At 50.5% G+C, this 14,703-nt stretch overlaps 1 protein-coding gene across 1 annotated transcript; it reads left to right on the forward strand.

The window, feature by feature from the left end:
• The first annotated feature begins 544 nt into the window (after nucleotides 1–544).
• efhd2 (EF-hand domain family, member D2) lies at nucleotides 545–13,449 on the forward strand. Its single transcript, XM_072449300.1, has 4 exons — nucleotides 545–943; nucleotides 7,950–8,097; nucleotides 8,779–8,913; nucleotides 9,937–13,449. The coding sequence occupies exons 1-4, from the start codon at nucleotides 651–653 to the stop codon at nucleotides 10,066–10,068; spliced, it is 708 nt and encodes a 235-aa protein (XP_072305401.1). The 5' UTR covers nucleotides 545–650; the 3' UTR covers nucleotides 10,069–13,449.
• The last annotated feature ends 1,254 nt before the right edge of the window (nucleotides 13,450–14,703 follow it).

Here is a 14,703-nt window from a genome sequence, read left to right on the forward strand (position 1 = left end):
GTTCCAGAAGTTTCCCCTTTTGTTTGGTTCAGTCCACCAGGTTCTCCCTCGAATCGTGACCGCTGGGAGGAGTGGGGAAAGTGTCAGAGTTTGAGCAAAGAGCTGCATTAAACAGGACCAACATAGCAGATCATCAAAGGGTCAGATCATGGTTCTACTCTCCAGGGGGACTTTGTGAAATGAAATACTCCACACGGTCTCTGGGGTAAAAAACATCACCCAATGTCCTTTTGAAAAACACTGTGGTTTAAGGGAACGCCATAAAGATAGGATTCTACAGCTCTAACTAAATGCCTTAAAATATTTATTGAAATAACGGTGTTAAAGCCATGTTAAATGCACCATATCAAAGTGTGGCAACTGACCATTCAAAATCCCAACCCAAACTTTTAGAGAAGCGTAGCCCTTGTGTCCTCATGTGGAGGTCAGTCGTGCGCAAAGCAGGTGTCCATTAGGTGGCGATCATTTGGTATGAACAGAAACACCCGACATAAAACCCCAAAGAAGAAGAAGAAGTGCCCCAGCCCTTCAGGAGAGGAAGAGGAAGGAGTGCGCTCTGGTTTGGACTTGACCCGTGCTTCTCCACCTCCGCGCTCTCCTGTCAAATCACTAAACTTTCCCCGGAGTTTAAACCCTTTCCACGTCCGACTATGGCCACAGACGAACTCTCCTCGAAGCTGAGCCGGCGCCTGCTCATCGAGGACGGGGCCGCGGAGCCGGTGGCCGTGGACCTGGTGCCGAACAGCGGCGACGGGCAGCAGACGGAGGAGGACAAGCCCAACACCGGGAGCGCGGACTCAGAGCTGGGGGCCAAGCTGCAGCGGCGCGGGGAGCTGAACGAGGGCCGCGGAGAGGCGCACATGAGCACCGTGTTCAACCCCTACACAGAGTTTAAGGAGTTCTCCCGCAAGCAGATCAAAGACATGGAGAAGATGTTCAAGACGTGAGTGTGGGAATGTGCGTGCGTAAAGAGGGAGGTGGGCGTGCGTAAAGAGGGAGGTGGGCGTGCGTAAAGAGGGAGGTGGGCGTGCGTAAAGAGGGAGGTGGGCGTGTGTAAAGAGGGAGGTGGGCGTGTGTAAAGAGGGAGGTGGGCGTGTGTAAAGAGGGAGGTGTGCGTGCGTAAAGAGGGAGGTGTGCGTGCGTGAAGAGGGAGGTGGGCGTGCGTGAAGAGGGAGGTGGGCGTGCGTGAAGAGGGAGGTGTGCGTGCGTGAAGAGGGAGGTGGGCGTGTGCGTGCGTGAAGAGGGAGGTGTGCGTGCGTAAAGAGGGAGGTGGGCGTGTGTAAAGAGGGAGGTGTGCGTGCGTAAAGAGGGAGGTGTGCGTGCGTGAAGAGGGAGGTGGGCGTGCGTGAAGAGGGAGGTGGGCGTGCGTGAAGAGGGAGGTGTGCGTGCGTGAAGAGGGAGGTGGGCGTGTGCGTGCGTGAAGAGGGAGGTGTGCGTGCGTAAAGAGGGAGGTGGGCGTGCGTAAAGAGGGAGGTGGGCGTGCGTAAAGAGGGAGGTGGGCGTGCGTAAAGAGGGAGGTGGGCGTGCGTAAAGAGGGAGGTGGGCGTGCGTAAAGAGGGAGGTGGGCGTGCGTAAAGAGGGAGGTGTGCGTGCGTGAAGAGGGAGGTGGGCGTGTGCGTGCGTGAAGAGGGAGGTGGGCGTGCGTAAAGAGGGAGGTGGGCGTGTGTAAAGAGGGAGGTGGGCGTGCGTAGAGGGAGGTGGGCGTGTGTAAAGAGGGAGGTGGGCCTGTGTGTGCGTAAAGAGGGAGGTGGGCGTGTGCGTGCGTAAAGAGGGAGGTGTGCGTGCGTAAAGAGGGAGGTGGGCGTGCGTAAAGAGGGAGGTGGGCGTGCGTAAAGAGGGAGGTGTGCGTGCGTGAAGAGGGAGGTGGGCGTGTGCGTGCGTGAAGAGGGAGGTGGGCGTGCGTAAAGAGGGAGGTGGGCGTGCGTAAAGAGGGAGGTGGGCGTGCGTAAAGAGGGAGGTGGGCGTGCGTAAAGAGGGAGGTGGGCGTGCGTAGAGGGAGGTGGGCGTGTGTAAAGAGGGAGGTGGGCCTGTGTGTGCGTAAAGAGGGAGGTGGGCGTGTGCGTGCGTAAAGAGGGAGGTGTGCGTGCGTAAAGAGGGAGGTGGGCGTGTGTAAAGAGGGAGGTGGGCGTGTGCGTGTGTGAAGAGGGAGGTGGGCGTGTGCGTGCGCGAAGAGGGAGGTGGGCGTGTGCGTGCGTAAAGAGGCAGGTGGGCGTGCGTAAAGAGGGAGGTGGGCGTGCGTAAAGAGGGAGGTGGGCGTGCGTAAAGAGGGAGATGGGCGTGCGTAAAGAGGGAGGTGGGCGTGCGTAAAGAGGGAGGTGGGCGTGCGTAAAGAGGGAGGTGGGCGTGCGTAAAGAGGGAGGTGGGCGTGCGCAAAGAGGGAGGTGGGCGTGCGTAAAGAGGGAGGTGGGCGTGCGTAAAGAGGGAGGTGGGCGTGTGCGTGCGTAAAGAGGGAGGTGGGCGTGTGTAAAGAGGGAGGTGGGCGTGTGCGTGCGTAAAGAGGGAGGTGGGCGTGTGTAAAGAGGGAGGTGGGCGTGTTTAAAGAGGGAGGTGGGCGTGTGCGTGTGTAAAGAGGGAGGTGGGCGTGCGTAAAGAGGGAGGTGGGCGTGTGTAAAGAGGGAGGTGGGCGTGTGCGTGTGTAAAGAGGGAGGTGGGCGTGCGTAAAGAGGGAGGTGGGCGTGTGTAAAGAGGGAGGTGGGCGTGTGCGTGTGTAAAGAGTGAGGTGGGCGTGCGTAAAGAGGGAGGTGGGCGTGTGTAAAGAGGGAGGTGGGCGTGTTCGTGCATAAAGAGAGAGGTGGGCCTGCGTAAAGAGGAAGGTGGGCTTGTGCGTGCGTAAAAATCAAATCAATTTATTTTTGTAAGGCCCAAAATCACAACAACAGTTGCCTCTGAGGCCCACAGGGAGAAATTAATCAACAACGTCTGTGGTGGCGATGAAGTCAGACAATGTCTGTGGTGGCGAGGGACGATGTCCCAGGGTCCTCTGTCCTTAGACTCTCCTTCTCGGCCAGGAAAAACTACAAAAAAAACCTCTTTGGGAAAAAAGCGTAGAAACCTGGAGGAGTTCCAGTGAAGGAGAGATCCGACTCTCACAGACGGACAGACGGACACGAGGAGACTGGAGCTGGACCCACTCCTCAAGCAGATGAGGGACCGTCGGAGGCGAGCTGGACCCACTCCTCAGGCAGATGAGGGACCGTCCACACAGGGCAGGGACCACTTCACCAGGAGAGGGGCATCTGGGTCCACAGGTCCTCAGGAGTGAGAGAAAGAAAAAGAAGGCGGTGAACAGTTTGCAAGTGGAATTAAAAAATAAATATTGTTTGATAGCATAAGTAGTCAGAAGAAGAGGATAGTGCTCAAGCTGTCATACTTCCCCCAGCACAGTTACTCCTAGGGCAGCGTAGCTAAAGCTGTGGGTTTATGTTTCTGTTCCTAACTAGTCTGACCATAAGCGATTTTGAAGAGGAACGTTTTAAGCCTGGACTTAAATGAAGAGACTGTGTCAGCATATTTAACATGGGTCGGGAGCTGATTCCATAACACAGGAGCTTGGTAGCTAAACGCTCTACCTCCTACAGTACTTTTAGAGACTCTTGGCACCACCAGAAGGCCGGCATTCTGAGAGCGAAGAGCTCTGTTTGGATGATATGGTTCTATAGCATCTTTGAGGTAGGATGGGGCCATGTCATTTATGGCTTTGTAGGTCAGGAGTAGAATTTTAAATTTGATTCTAAACTTGACAGGAGCCAGTGAAGAGACTTCAGCACTGGCGTAATGTGCTCTCTTCTTTTTGTTCCTGTTTGTAATCTTGCTGCTGCATTTTGAACCAGTTGAAAGCTTTTTATGGAGCTTTTAGGACACGCTGCAAGCAGGGAGTTACAGTAGTCTAATCTAGTCGTTACAAATGCATGGATAAGTTTTTCGGCATCACTTTTAGGCAGGATTCTTCTGATTTTGGCTATGTTGTGCAAATGGAAATAGGCTGTTTTACAGGCTTGATTTATATGTGCTTTAAATGAGAGCTCTTGGTCAAATAAGACTCCAAGGTTTCTTACAGTAGAAAGAGGGAGGTGGGCTTGTGTAAAGAGGGAGGTGTGCGTGCGCAAAGAGGGAGGTGTGCGTGCGTAAAGAGGGAGGTGTGCGTGCGTAAAGAGGGAGGTTGGTGTGTGTAAAGAAGGAGGTGGGCGTGTGTAAAGAAGGAGGTGGGCGTGTGTAAAGAAGGAGGTGGGCGTGTGTAAAGAAGGAGGTGGGCGTGTGTAAAGAGGGAGGTGGGCGTGTGCGTGCGTAAAGAGGGAGGTGGGCGTGCGTAAAGAGGGAGGTGGGCGTGTTCGTGCGTAAAGAGGGAGGTGGGCGTGTGTAAAGAGGGAGGTGTGCGTGTGTAAAGAGGGAGGTGGGCGCGTGCGTGCGTAAAGAGGGGTGCGTGTGTGCGTAAAGAGGGGCGCGTGCGTAAAGAGGGGCGCGTGTGTGCGTAAAGAGGGGCGCGTGTGTGCGTAAAGGGGCGTGTGCGTAAAGAGAGAGGTGGGCGTGTGCGTAAAGAGAGAGGTGGGCGTGTGTGTGCGTAAAGAGGGAGGTGGGCGTGTGTAAAGAGGGAGGTGGGCGTGTATGTGCGTAAAGAGGGAGGCGGGCGTGCGTAAAGAGTGAGGCGGGCGTGCGTAAAGAGTGAGGCGGGCGTGCGTAAAGAGTGAGGCGGGCGTGCGTAAAGAGTGAGGCGGGCGTGCGTAAAGAGTGAGGCGGGCGTGCGTAAAGAGGGAGGCGGGCGTGAGTAAAGAGGGAGGCGGGCGTGAGTAAAGAGGGAGGCGGGCGTGAGTAAAGAGGGAGGCGGGCGTGCGTAAAGAGGGAGGTGCGTGTAAGTAAAGAGGGAGGCGGGCGTGCGTAAAGAGGGAGGCGGGCGTGCGTAAAGAGGGAGGCGGGCGTGCGTAAAGAGGGAGGCGGGCGTGCGTAAAGAGGGAGGCGGGCGTGCGTAAAGAGGGAGGCGGGCATGCGTAAAGAGGGAGGTGGGCGTGTGTGTGCGTAGAGAGGGGCGTGTGTGCGTAAAGAGTGGCGCGTGTGTGCGTAAAGAGGGGCGTGTGTGTGCGTAAAGAGGGAGGTGTGTGTGCGTAAAGAGGGAGGTGTGTGTGCGTAAAGAGGGCCGTGTGTGTGCGTAAAGAGGGCCGTGTGTGTGCGTAAAGAGGGCCGTGTGTGTGCGTAAAGAGGGAGGTGTGCGTGTGTAAAGAGGGAGGTGGGTGTGTGCGTGCGTAAAGAGGGGCGTGTGTGTGTGTGTGCGTAAAGAGGGGCGTGTGTGTGTGTGCGTAAAGAGGGGCGTGTGTGTGCGTAAAGAGGGGCGTGTGTGTGTGTGCGTAAAGAGGGGCGTGTGTGTGCGCAAAGAGGGGCGTGTGTGTGCGTAAAGAGGGACACGTGCGTGTGCGTAAAGAGGGGCGCGTGCGTAAAGAGGGAGGTGGGTGTGTTAGTGCGTAAAGAGGGGCGTGTGTGTGCGTAAAGAGGGGCGTGTGTGTGCGTAAAGAGGAAGGTGGGTGTGCGTAAAGAGGGCGGGGGGCGGCGGGCGTGTGTAAAGAGGGAGGTGGGCGTTTAGAGGGGGTGGTGGGCATGTAAAGAGGGGGGTGGGCGTCTAGAGGGGGAGGTGGGCATGTAAAGAGGGGGGTGGGCATGTAAAGAGGCAGGTGGGCGTGTGTAAAGAGGGAGGTGGGCGTGTGTAAAGAGGGAGGTGGGCGTGTGTAAAGAGGGAGGTGGGCGTGTGTAAAGAGGGAGGTGGGCGTGTAGAGGGGGAGGTGGGCATGTAAAGAGGGGGGTGGGCGTGTAGAGGGGGAGGTGGGCATGTAAAGAGGGGGGTGGGCGTGTAAAGAGGGGGGTGGGGCATGTAAAGAGGCAGGTGGGCGTGTGTAAAGAGGGAGGTGGGCGTGTGTAAAGAGGGAGGTGGGCGTGTGTAAAGAGGGAGGTGGGCGTGTAGAGGGGGAGGTGGGCATGTAAAGAGGGGGGTGGGCGTGTAAAGAGGGGGGTGGGGCATGTAAAGAGGCAGGTGGGCGTGTGTAAAGAGGGAGGTGGGCGTGTGTAAAGAGGGAGGTGGGCGTGTGTAAAGAGGGAGGTGGGCGTGTAGAGGGGGAGGTGGGCATGTAAAGAGGGGGGTGGGCGTGTAAAGAGGGGGGTGGGCGTGTAAAGAGGGGGGTGGGGCATGTAAAGAGGCAGGTGGGCGTGTGTAAAGAGGGAGGTGGGCGTGTGTAAAGAGGGAGGTGGGCGTGTGTAAAGAGGGAGGTGGGCGTGTAGAGGGGGAGGTGGGCATGTAAAGAGGGGGGTGGGCGTGTAAAGAGGGGGGTGGGGCATGTAAAGAGGGAGGTGGGCGTGTGTAAAGCGTCGTACTGATGTCCACTCAGCTCTCATTTAGTTCTCGATTTGGTCCTGGTCTATCTCCTGGTTGAGGGCCTGATGGCCAGTTTGGTCTGTGCTTTAGATAAGTACTAGTTTAGCTTTGTTCAGTCCTGGTTTAGTTTTGTAGACTTTGTGTTAAGTCATCGTTCAGGTTCCCTTTTAGGCAAAAAAAATTGTGTGTTTCCGGTAAAAAAAACATCCAGGTCAGTAGGTCGGATTTTTTTTTTCTTTAATGTATTTTAAAATCCTCGCACATGTTTTGCAGACGGTTTTCTTTTCTCAGAAGTGAGCGCTTCACATTGAAGTGGCCCCATTGGTGCAGATAATGAATAAAATAGTTTTCTACATCTATACTAGTCCACCCACAGGAAAAGAGCCAGAACCCGTAGACCAAATGGATCGGCGCGGGGTTTTTTGGCCCTGATTTTTGGCCCTGGTTTTTGGTCCTGGTTTGGCTCTGTTTTTTGGCCCTGGTTTTTGGCCCTGGTTTAGTCCTGGTTTGGCCCTGGTTTCCCTCCTGAGCTAAACAGTTGTAGTCAGTGCTTTTTTACAAGACTGGACTCGCCGAGAGGACCAGAGAAAGAATGCTGAACTCTGCAAGAATCTGTGGAAGTTTGGCCCTGGCTGTAGTTTTTATTTGAGACATTACAAAACATATTAAAACCTTTTACCGTTTTGAAGAGAACTGTTCCTTTTTTACTCAAGAGAGGAACAAGCACGAGGAACTCCCACTGCAACATCTAATCTAATCTATGTCCGAGTCGACTTCCTGTTACAGCCCGGTGCTCGGCCAATCACAGGGCGCTGATATAATCTGGCAATTGAATAGGCTAATGCTGTAAATCAAGTTAAAACAACACTTAACAGTTTTGTTGTTTTGCTCGGCACTCAAACACTTAAAATGGTGGAGGGGAGCTGTTGAAAAAGACATTATTTGTCTTCTACAACTAATGATTAGGAAACACTAAAGTTCAATTTACATAATCTGTCTGCTTTAAGAATGCCTCAGGGCGTGGACAGACTCACTACTCAATTCAATACACTTTTACAATTTCAGTGCAGTACAATTTAAATACACAAGTTTTGGATACTCACTCCTATTTACACAACATATATACTATTTATAGTTCTAGCACTTCTAGGTAATGATTAATACAGAAGATAGTATTGTTCAAGTACAGGTACCAAAACTATTGTTTAAACATTGGTGCGAGAAAAACCCAGAAAGGTGCTGAGAAAGATACTCATTTTACAGTCTATCGCATTCAAGAGACCTGATGCTGGAAAATGGAACGTGTTCAGTGTAAAGCAGGGGTGTCCAAACCTTTTCACAGAGGGCCGCATTTTGAAGTTTGACATAGTTTCGATGAGCCTCCACACCTTTTATTAAGACATAATTAATGTTAGGTTGGTATAACATACAGTAAACATGTTTGAATTTTTCAAATTTTTCAGTAAAAAGTACTACTTTTTTTGTTTGGGCCAACTTAGCAGGAAGCCTGAGTCTCTTGGTCTGAGGGCCGCATTTGGCCCCCGGGCCACAGTTTGGACACCCCTGGCGTAAAGTAATGTGATCCGTGTGTCTTCAGGTTTGACACTGGCAAAGACGGCTTCATCGACCTGATGGAGCTGAAGCTGATGATGGAGAAGCTGGAGGCTCCTCAGACTCACCTGGGCCTGAAGAACATGATCAAAGAGGTGGACGAGGACCTGGACAACAAGCTGAGCTTCAGAGAGGTGAGTTCAGTGCAATGAGGAGATGGCGTTCAGTGCAGTGAGGAGACGGCGTTCAGTGCAGTGAGGAGACGGCGCTCAGTGCAGTGAGGAGACGGCGCTCAGTGCAGTGAGGAGACGGCGCTCAGTGCAGTGAGGAGACGGCGTTCAGTGCAGTGAGGAGACAGCGTTCAGTGCAGTGAGGAGACGGCGTTCAGTGCAGTGAGGAGACGGCGCTCAGTGCAGTGAGGAGACAGCGTTCAGTGCAGTGAGGAGACGGCGTTCAGTGCAGTGAGGAGACGGCGTTCAGTGCAGTGAGGAGACGGCGTTCAGTGCAGTGAGGAGGCGTAGTTCAGGACACTGAGGAGGAGGCGCAGTAGAGGGCACCGAGGAGGCGCAGTACAAGGCACCGAGGGGTCGCAGTAGACGGCACCGAGGAGGCGCAGTAGAGGGCACCGAGGAGGCGCAGTAGAGGGCACCGAGGAGGCGCAGTAGAGGGCACCGAGGAGGCGCAGTAGACGGCAGTGAGGAGGGGACGTTCACCAGAATCCCTTTCATTTAAACTGAGCTGAGACAGGATGAGTGTATGAGGTGAGAGTTGTCTAGATGATGGGGGAGATGATGGGGGAGATGATGGGGGAGATGATGGGGGAGATGATGGAGGAGATGATGGAGGAGATGATTGGGGATGGTGTGTGTCCACAGTTCCTGATGATCTTCAGGAAGGCGGCTGCAGGGGAGCTGGCCCAGGACAGCGGCCTGGACATCCTGGCTCGTTTGTCTGAGATCGATGTGTCTGCAGAGGGCGTGAAGGGAGCCAAGACCTTCTTTGAAGCCAAAGTAAACCCACACTTTTTTCGGTGTATCAACACTTAAATTGTATTTGTGGCACTTAAAACGCAGTACACATTTAAAGAAGACATATTGTACTTTTGTCTACTAAATAGTGGGCGTGTATGGGGGGTAGGGGAAACTGCAAGAAAAAATATACATATATATTGCGTGGCCATCACTGGGTATTGCCATGTCAACCACAACGCCTTTCCTCTGTTGTTTATCCACCACCACTATGTCCGGTTGGTTCCATTACCTTTCTGTCTGTCTGTATCTGGAAGTCCCAAAGGACCTTGGCTCGGTTGTTCTCCACCACATTTGGAGCTGTTTCCCACTTTGTCCTTGGGGTCTCCAGCCCGTACTCTGCACAGATGTTTCTGTACTCTATGCCACCTGGTTATGGCGCTCCATGTATGCTGTCCCTGCCAGCATCTTACACCCTGCAGTTATGTGTGGGATTGTCTCTTTGCACAGCCTACACATTGGGTCTTGTCTGCTCGAGGCCTGTTCCTGTACCTGGATAGTGGCTCTCACGCTCACTAGTCCGACTCCGTATTCACTAGTAATAACCGAACTCCTTAGATGAGCCACACAAGATGACAATACACCAACAAGACCCGCACAGTTTCTGCAGACAAGCCGCTGCTCTGATAGTTACACACCATTATGTCTCTGCATAATCCTCCTTTTGGTTGTATTATTGAACACGGGGCACCTTTTCAGGTGCATTGTTGACTTGGCCCGAAGTCACTGGGATAGGCTTCAGTCACCCGCGACCCCGAAAGGGAACAAGTGGTAGAAAATGGATGGATAGATGGATGGATGTTGACTTGTTGGTCACATGAACGTTTGTTATGGACATACTTCCACCGAGTCGAACTAAATGCTTCAAAGCGGGCGGCTCATGTAGTGGACAGTGAGATGAATACTGGCGCTGCCCATGTCAAAATGGAAAACATTTTAAAACTTCACTAAAATTGTTACTAAAGAGGGGAATGTCAACATCTTGGTTTGTGTTGGTGTTCCCAGGTCCAGGCCATCAGCGAGTCCAACCGTTTCGAGGCGGAGATCCGAGAAGAGCAGGAGTCCAAGAAGCAGCAGGCTGAGGATCAGAAGCAGAGACGGGCCGCCTTCAAGGAGCTCCGGTCCGCCTTCAAGTGAGGGACCGGCCCCACGGTGCTCTCATGGTTCTGCTAAGGCCACCTTTTATTTGTGTATTTTTCTAACTTTGGTACAATCACAAAATGAGTATTTTTGTATTATTCTGTAGTGTTAGATAAACTGCCTTTTCTCCGACAAGGGCGATTAACAAAAGGGAAAAAGCAGGGGAGGAGAGCCTGATTTTCGGAGCACTTTTTAAGCCAAATGGATCCACAGGCACATGTTGATCAAACCATTCCAATGTGAACATTCCTTGGGCTGTCTGCTGTATTTGCTCACTCACACATTACATACTAGGGTTTTTCTGATAAATATGCAATATGAAACAAGGTAATCAATTATAGTAACTGAAATAATCAATTAATTTAGTTAATAAATAATGGTTTTCTAACATGCCAAAAGCTGAGCGTGCTGGTTCAGCAGTAATAGGCTCTGTGCAAAGCGCCGCACTGGCTAATGCTAACTTAAAACATAAAATTGAAAACAAATGATTAAAGATTTAAGTAAAGACTGCCCAATTGGTTTTATATGTAGGTGATTTTGTGGCACTATTTTAATATTTCTTATGCCTCAAAAATAGCGTTACATTTTGCGTTGAGACACAAAGACCACCCTTTCTAAACACACCTGATTTGTAAAGACTTTAACATGTTATTAGTGTCCACTTGGTGATCTTTAGGTACTGTATTTTCTGGACTATAAGTCGCACCAGAGTATAAGTCACTCCAGCCAAAACATGCATAATAAAGAAGAAAAAAACATATATAAGACGTTTAAAATAATAACAGATGAGAGCACATGGTGAATAGGTGTACGTATGCTAACGCTAACACCTTCAGCTACATGACGCACAGACAGAACTGTGGTAAGTGCCTGGTATGTTAACGTAACATATTAACAGTTATTCAGATAACTATAGCATAAAGAACATGCTAACAAGCTTACCAAAGCATTAGTATTACCCCAAATCACTAAATCCATTGAATTTTTCTTCCTCTGAGGAAGTGCAGATTCTTCTTCTGCGTGTGAAATGCGGTTGCCAGTGTGAAAATAACGAATAATATCACATATAATTCGCACCCCGGCCAAACTATGAAAGTCCGGAAAATACGGTATTTAACCCCAAGGAGGTAGAACTGGACAGGAAGTGGTGATGCTAACAGTGAGCTAGCCGTTAGCCATTATGCACAGAGCCTATTGCTTCAAAATAGGGCAGGAAACTGCATTGAAGCGTCCACACTTCAGCTCTATTTGGGTCAAACTTTGTAAAACTCGTTATCAAAATGATAACCGCCAGATTAAACTATTACCAAAATAATTAGTTAGATCACTTCCATTCCAGCCCTTGCCATTTTGAGTTTTAACTATGTCCAGTAGTATTAACATTTAGGTTAGGCTGAAATCTGACCGGCTGGACTGTGATTCAGCAGATTTTGTATTCCATTCCTACTGTTTTAAGCAGCTTTTTTGCAATGCACTGGGAAACAATGCTTCATCTTTGTCATTTTTAATACTTTTTAGACCAGAGTCTGTTTTACTACTGGAGATGTCACAAATTTAAGTGTTATGTTTATTGTGAGAAGAAAGCTATAACATAATGATCATTAATAATAATCAAGTTAAATTATGACAAGTATTAATATAATATCCACATTTCTTTATTTTTGCTATATGTTTTAACCTAAACTCCTCGGTGGCAGGGCTCCGGGGGTGGATGAGATCCGCCCTGAGCACCTAAAGTATCTGAATGTTGTAGGACTGTCTTGGTTGACACGTCTCTGCAACATCATGTGGCGGTCGGGGACCGTGCCTCTGGACTGGCAGACCGGGCTGGTGGTCCCTCTGTTCAAGAAGGGGGACCGGAGGGTGTGTTCCAACTACAGAGGGATCACACTCCTCAGCCTCCCGGGTAAGGTCTATTCCAAGGTACTGGAGAGGAGAATCAGACCGATAGTCAAACCTCAGATTCAGGAGGAGCAGGAGTGGTTTTCGTCGCGGTCGTGGAACACTGGACCAGCTCTATACCCTCCATCGGGTGCTCGAGGGTTCATGGGAGTTTGCCCAACCAGTCCACATGTGCTTTGTGGATCTGGAGAAGGCTTTCGACCGTGTCCCTCGGGGTGTCCTTTGGGGGGTGCTCCGGGAGTACGGGGTCCGGGGCCCTTTTCTCAGGGCTGTCCGGTCCCTGTATGACCGGAGCAGGAGCTGTGTTCGCATTGCCAGCAGTAAGTCAGACCTGTTCCCAGTGCATGTTGGGCTCCGCCAGGGCTGCTCTTTGTCACCGGTTCTGTTCATAATTTTTATGAACAGAATTTCTAGGCGCAATCAGGGGTCGGAGGGTGTCCGGTTTGGGGACCACACGATCTCATCTCTGCTGTTTGCAGACGATGTTGTCCTGATGGCTTCATCAAACCCGGACCTGCAACATGCACTGGGACGGTTTGCAGCCGAGTGTGAAGCGGCTGGGATGAGAATCAGCTCCTCCAAAACCGAGGCCATGGTTCTCGACCGGAAAAAGGTGGCTTGCCCTCTCCAGGTGGGTGGGGTGTCCTTGCCCCAAGTGGAGGAGTTCAAGTATCTCGGGGTCTTGTTCACGAGTGAGGGAAGGATGGAGCGTGAGATCGAGAGGCGGATCGGTGCAGCGGCTGCAGTGATTCAGCCGCTGCATCGGACCGTTGTGGTAAAGAGGGAGCTGAGCCGAAAGGCAAAGCTCTCTATTTACCGGTCGGTCTACGTTCCTACCCTCACCTATGGTCATGAGCTTTGAGTAGTGACCGAAAGAACAAGATCGCGGATACAAGCGGTCGAAATGAGTTTCCTCCGCCGTGTGGCTGGGCGCTCCCTTAGAGATAAGGTGAGGAGCTCGGCCACACGGGGGGGAGCTCGGAGTAGAGCCGCTGCTCCTCCACGTCGAAAGGAGCCAGCTGAGGTGGCTCGGGCATCTGTTCCGGATGCCTCCTGGGCTCCTCCCTCGGGAGGTGTTTCAGGCATGTCCCACCGGGAAGAGGCCCCGGGGAAGACCCAGGACACGCTAGAGAGACTATGTCTCTCGGCTGGCCTGGGAACGCCTCGGGATCCCCCCGGAGGAGTTAGAGGAAGTGTCTGGGGAGAAGGAAGTCTGGGAGTCCCTGCTTAGACTGCTGCCCCCGCGACCCGGCCCCGGATAAAGCGGCAGAAGATGGATGGATGGATGTTTTAACCTGTCACATCTTATTGTTAATGTGATATTCAAAGAATGACATTCACGTTTATATGTGAATGGCACAAGGTGATTCTATAGTATTGTTGGGGCTTGGCGGGGACAAAGTCACATGTCTGATTTCTAAAGATTAAGAATTGTATTGTTTTATAATATACTTTTGAAATAAATATTTTTAAACATTTGTCATTTTTTATTCATTTCCGTTAGTAAAGGCGAAATTGTTATTTATTGGTAGTAATGATTTAATGTGACTTAGGATCAGGATTCAGCTGTTGGGCTAGCTTCAATTCAGCAATTCATACACAGAATATGGGAAAAAACACGGAATGAAAAATAAAAACTTGTGCTCTGCTTGTGACAACAGTGGGAAAGTAAGGACAAGGACTGCCTCTGGGGGGCGCTGTTGTATAGTTGGGTATACAGTACAGTATTTGCAATAAAATGAGGCTAGTTTAGTCTAGTTTTTTTATATATATTTTTTTATTTGTAGATTTTAAAACTAAATTGCACACTTGCAATGTTCTCAGTGCATAGTAAAACATAAAAAAAACACTTGCATACACAATGGACATAGGTAACAGAATATGAAAATGTGTTCAGAATACTAATTTAGAGTAACTATTTCAGTTCAATTACTTTCATTTGGTGATGAACAGAAAATCAGAGGTAACATCACTGATTTGAGCACACAATTTTGGCTTTAAACTGCAAAGAATAAGTGAGAAAAGTAGAACGCAGCTCTTGTAGTTGGTGCATATGCACTTTTTCCTTCTCTTATTTGTGATAAAGGTTTTCATAAACAAATAGACAATAACAAAGTGCTGTTTAAATTTGATGTGTTTTCACACTATAATATTCAATGTGAAAGTATTACAAATATTAAGAATACAGTACTCTGATTAGGCCAGGAGTCACCTGCCTGGGGCCCTTTGGGCCTCTCTCAGGTGCCTGAATGGACCTGTTCTAAATATAGAGCGCCACTAAAGCTTAGTGTTTCACCAAAACAGCGCTAGGCCTATTTATTTGAGAGCTAGGCATGTAGAAACTGCAGAAGAGATAACCAGCTCCATGTCACTTTTTATTTTTCAAAATACACCAATACTCACGTAGTTACGAGCCGCTAGAGACGCCAAACCAAAGGTGACGTAAGGAGCGCAGACCGTGTCAGCAATGTTTTAATTCTAATTTAAAGACAAGCAAAATCAAAGTGGAAAATACCCAATACCTTTGAGAATGTCCGGAGGCAGTTACAGAGAGTTGAGGAGGAGCTGTCAGCACGGGACAGGACCAGCATCAGACCAGGACTAGCATCAGGTTCAGATCTGAGGTTCAGCTCTAAGGTTCAGATCTGAGGTTCAGCTCTCTGAGGTTCAGCTCTCTGAGGTTCAGCTCTCTGAGGTCCAGCTCTAAGGTTCAGATCTGAGGTTCAGCTC

Source organism: Eucyclogobius newberryi, unplaced genomic scaffold (genome assembly GCF_026437365.1).
Source record: "Eucyclogobius newberryi isolate DKJ021-1_F unplaced genomic scaffold, fEucNew1.0.hap1 SCAF_17, whole genome shotgun sequence".
NCBI lineage: Eukaryota > Metazoa > Chordata > Actinopteri > Gobiiformes > Gobiidae > Eucyclogobius > Eucyclogobius newberryi.

Coding starts and splice junctions, on each gene's coding strand:
- efhd2 (XM_072449300.1), top strand. CDS start 651: ATGGCCACAGACGAACTCTCCTCGAAGCTGAGCCGGCGCCTGCTCATC. Junction 944..7,949: donor ATGGAGAAGATGTTCAAGAC/GTGAGTGTGGGA, acceptor GTGTGTCTTCAG/GTTTGACACTGGCAAAGACG. Junction 8,914..9,936: donor AGACCTTCTTTGAAGCCAAA/GTAAACCCACAC, acceptor TGGTGTTCCCAG/GTCCAGGCCATCAGCGAGTC.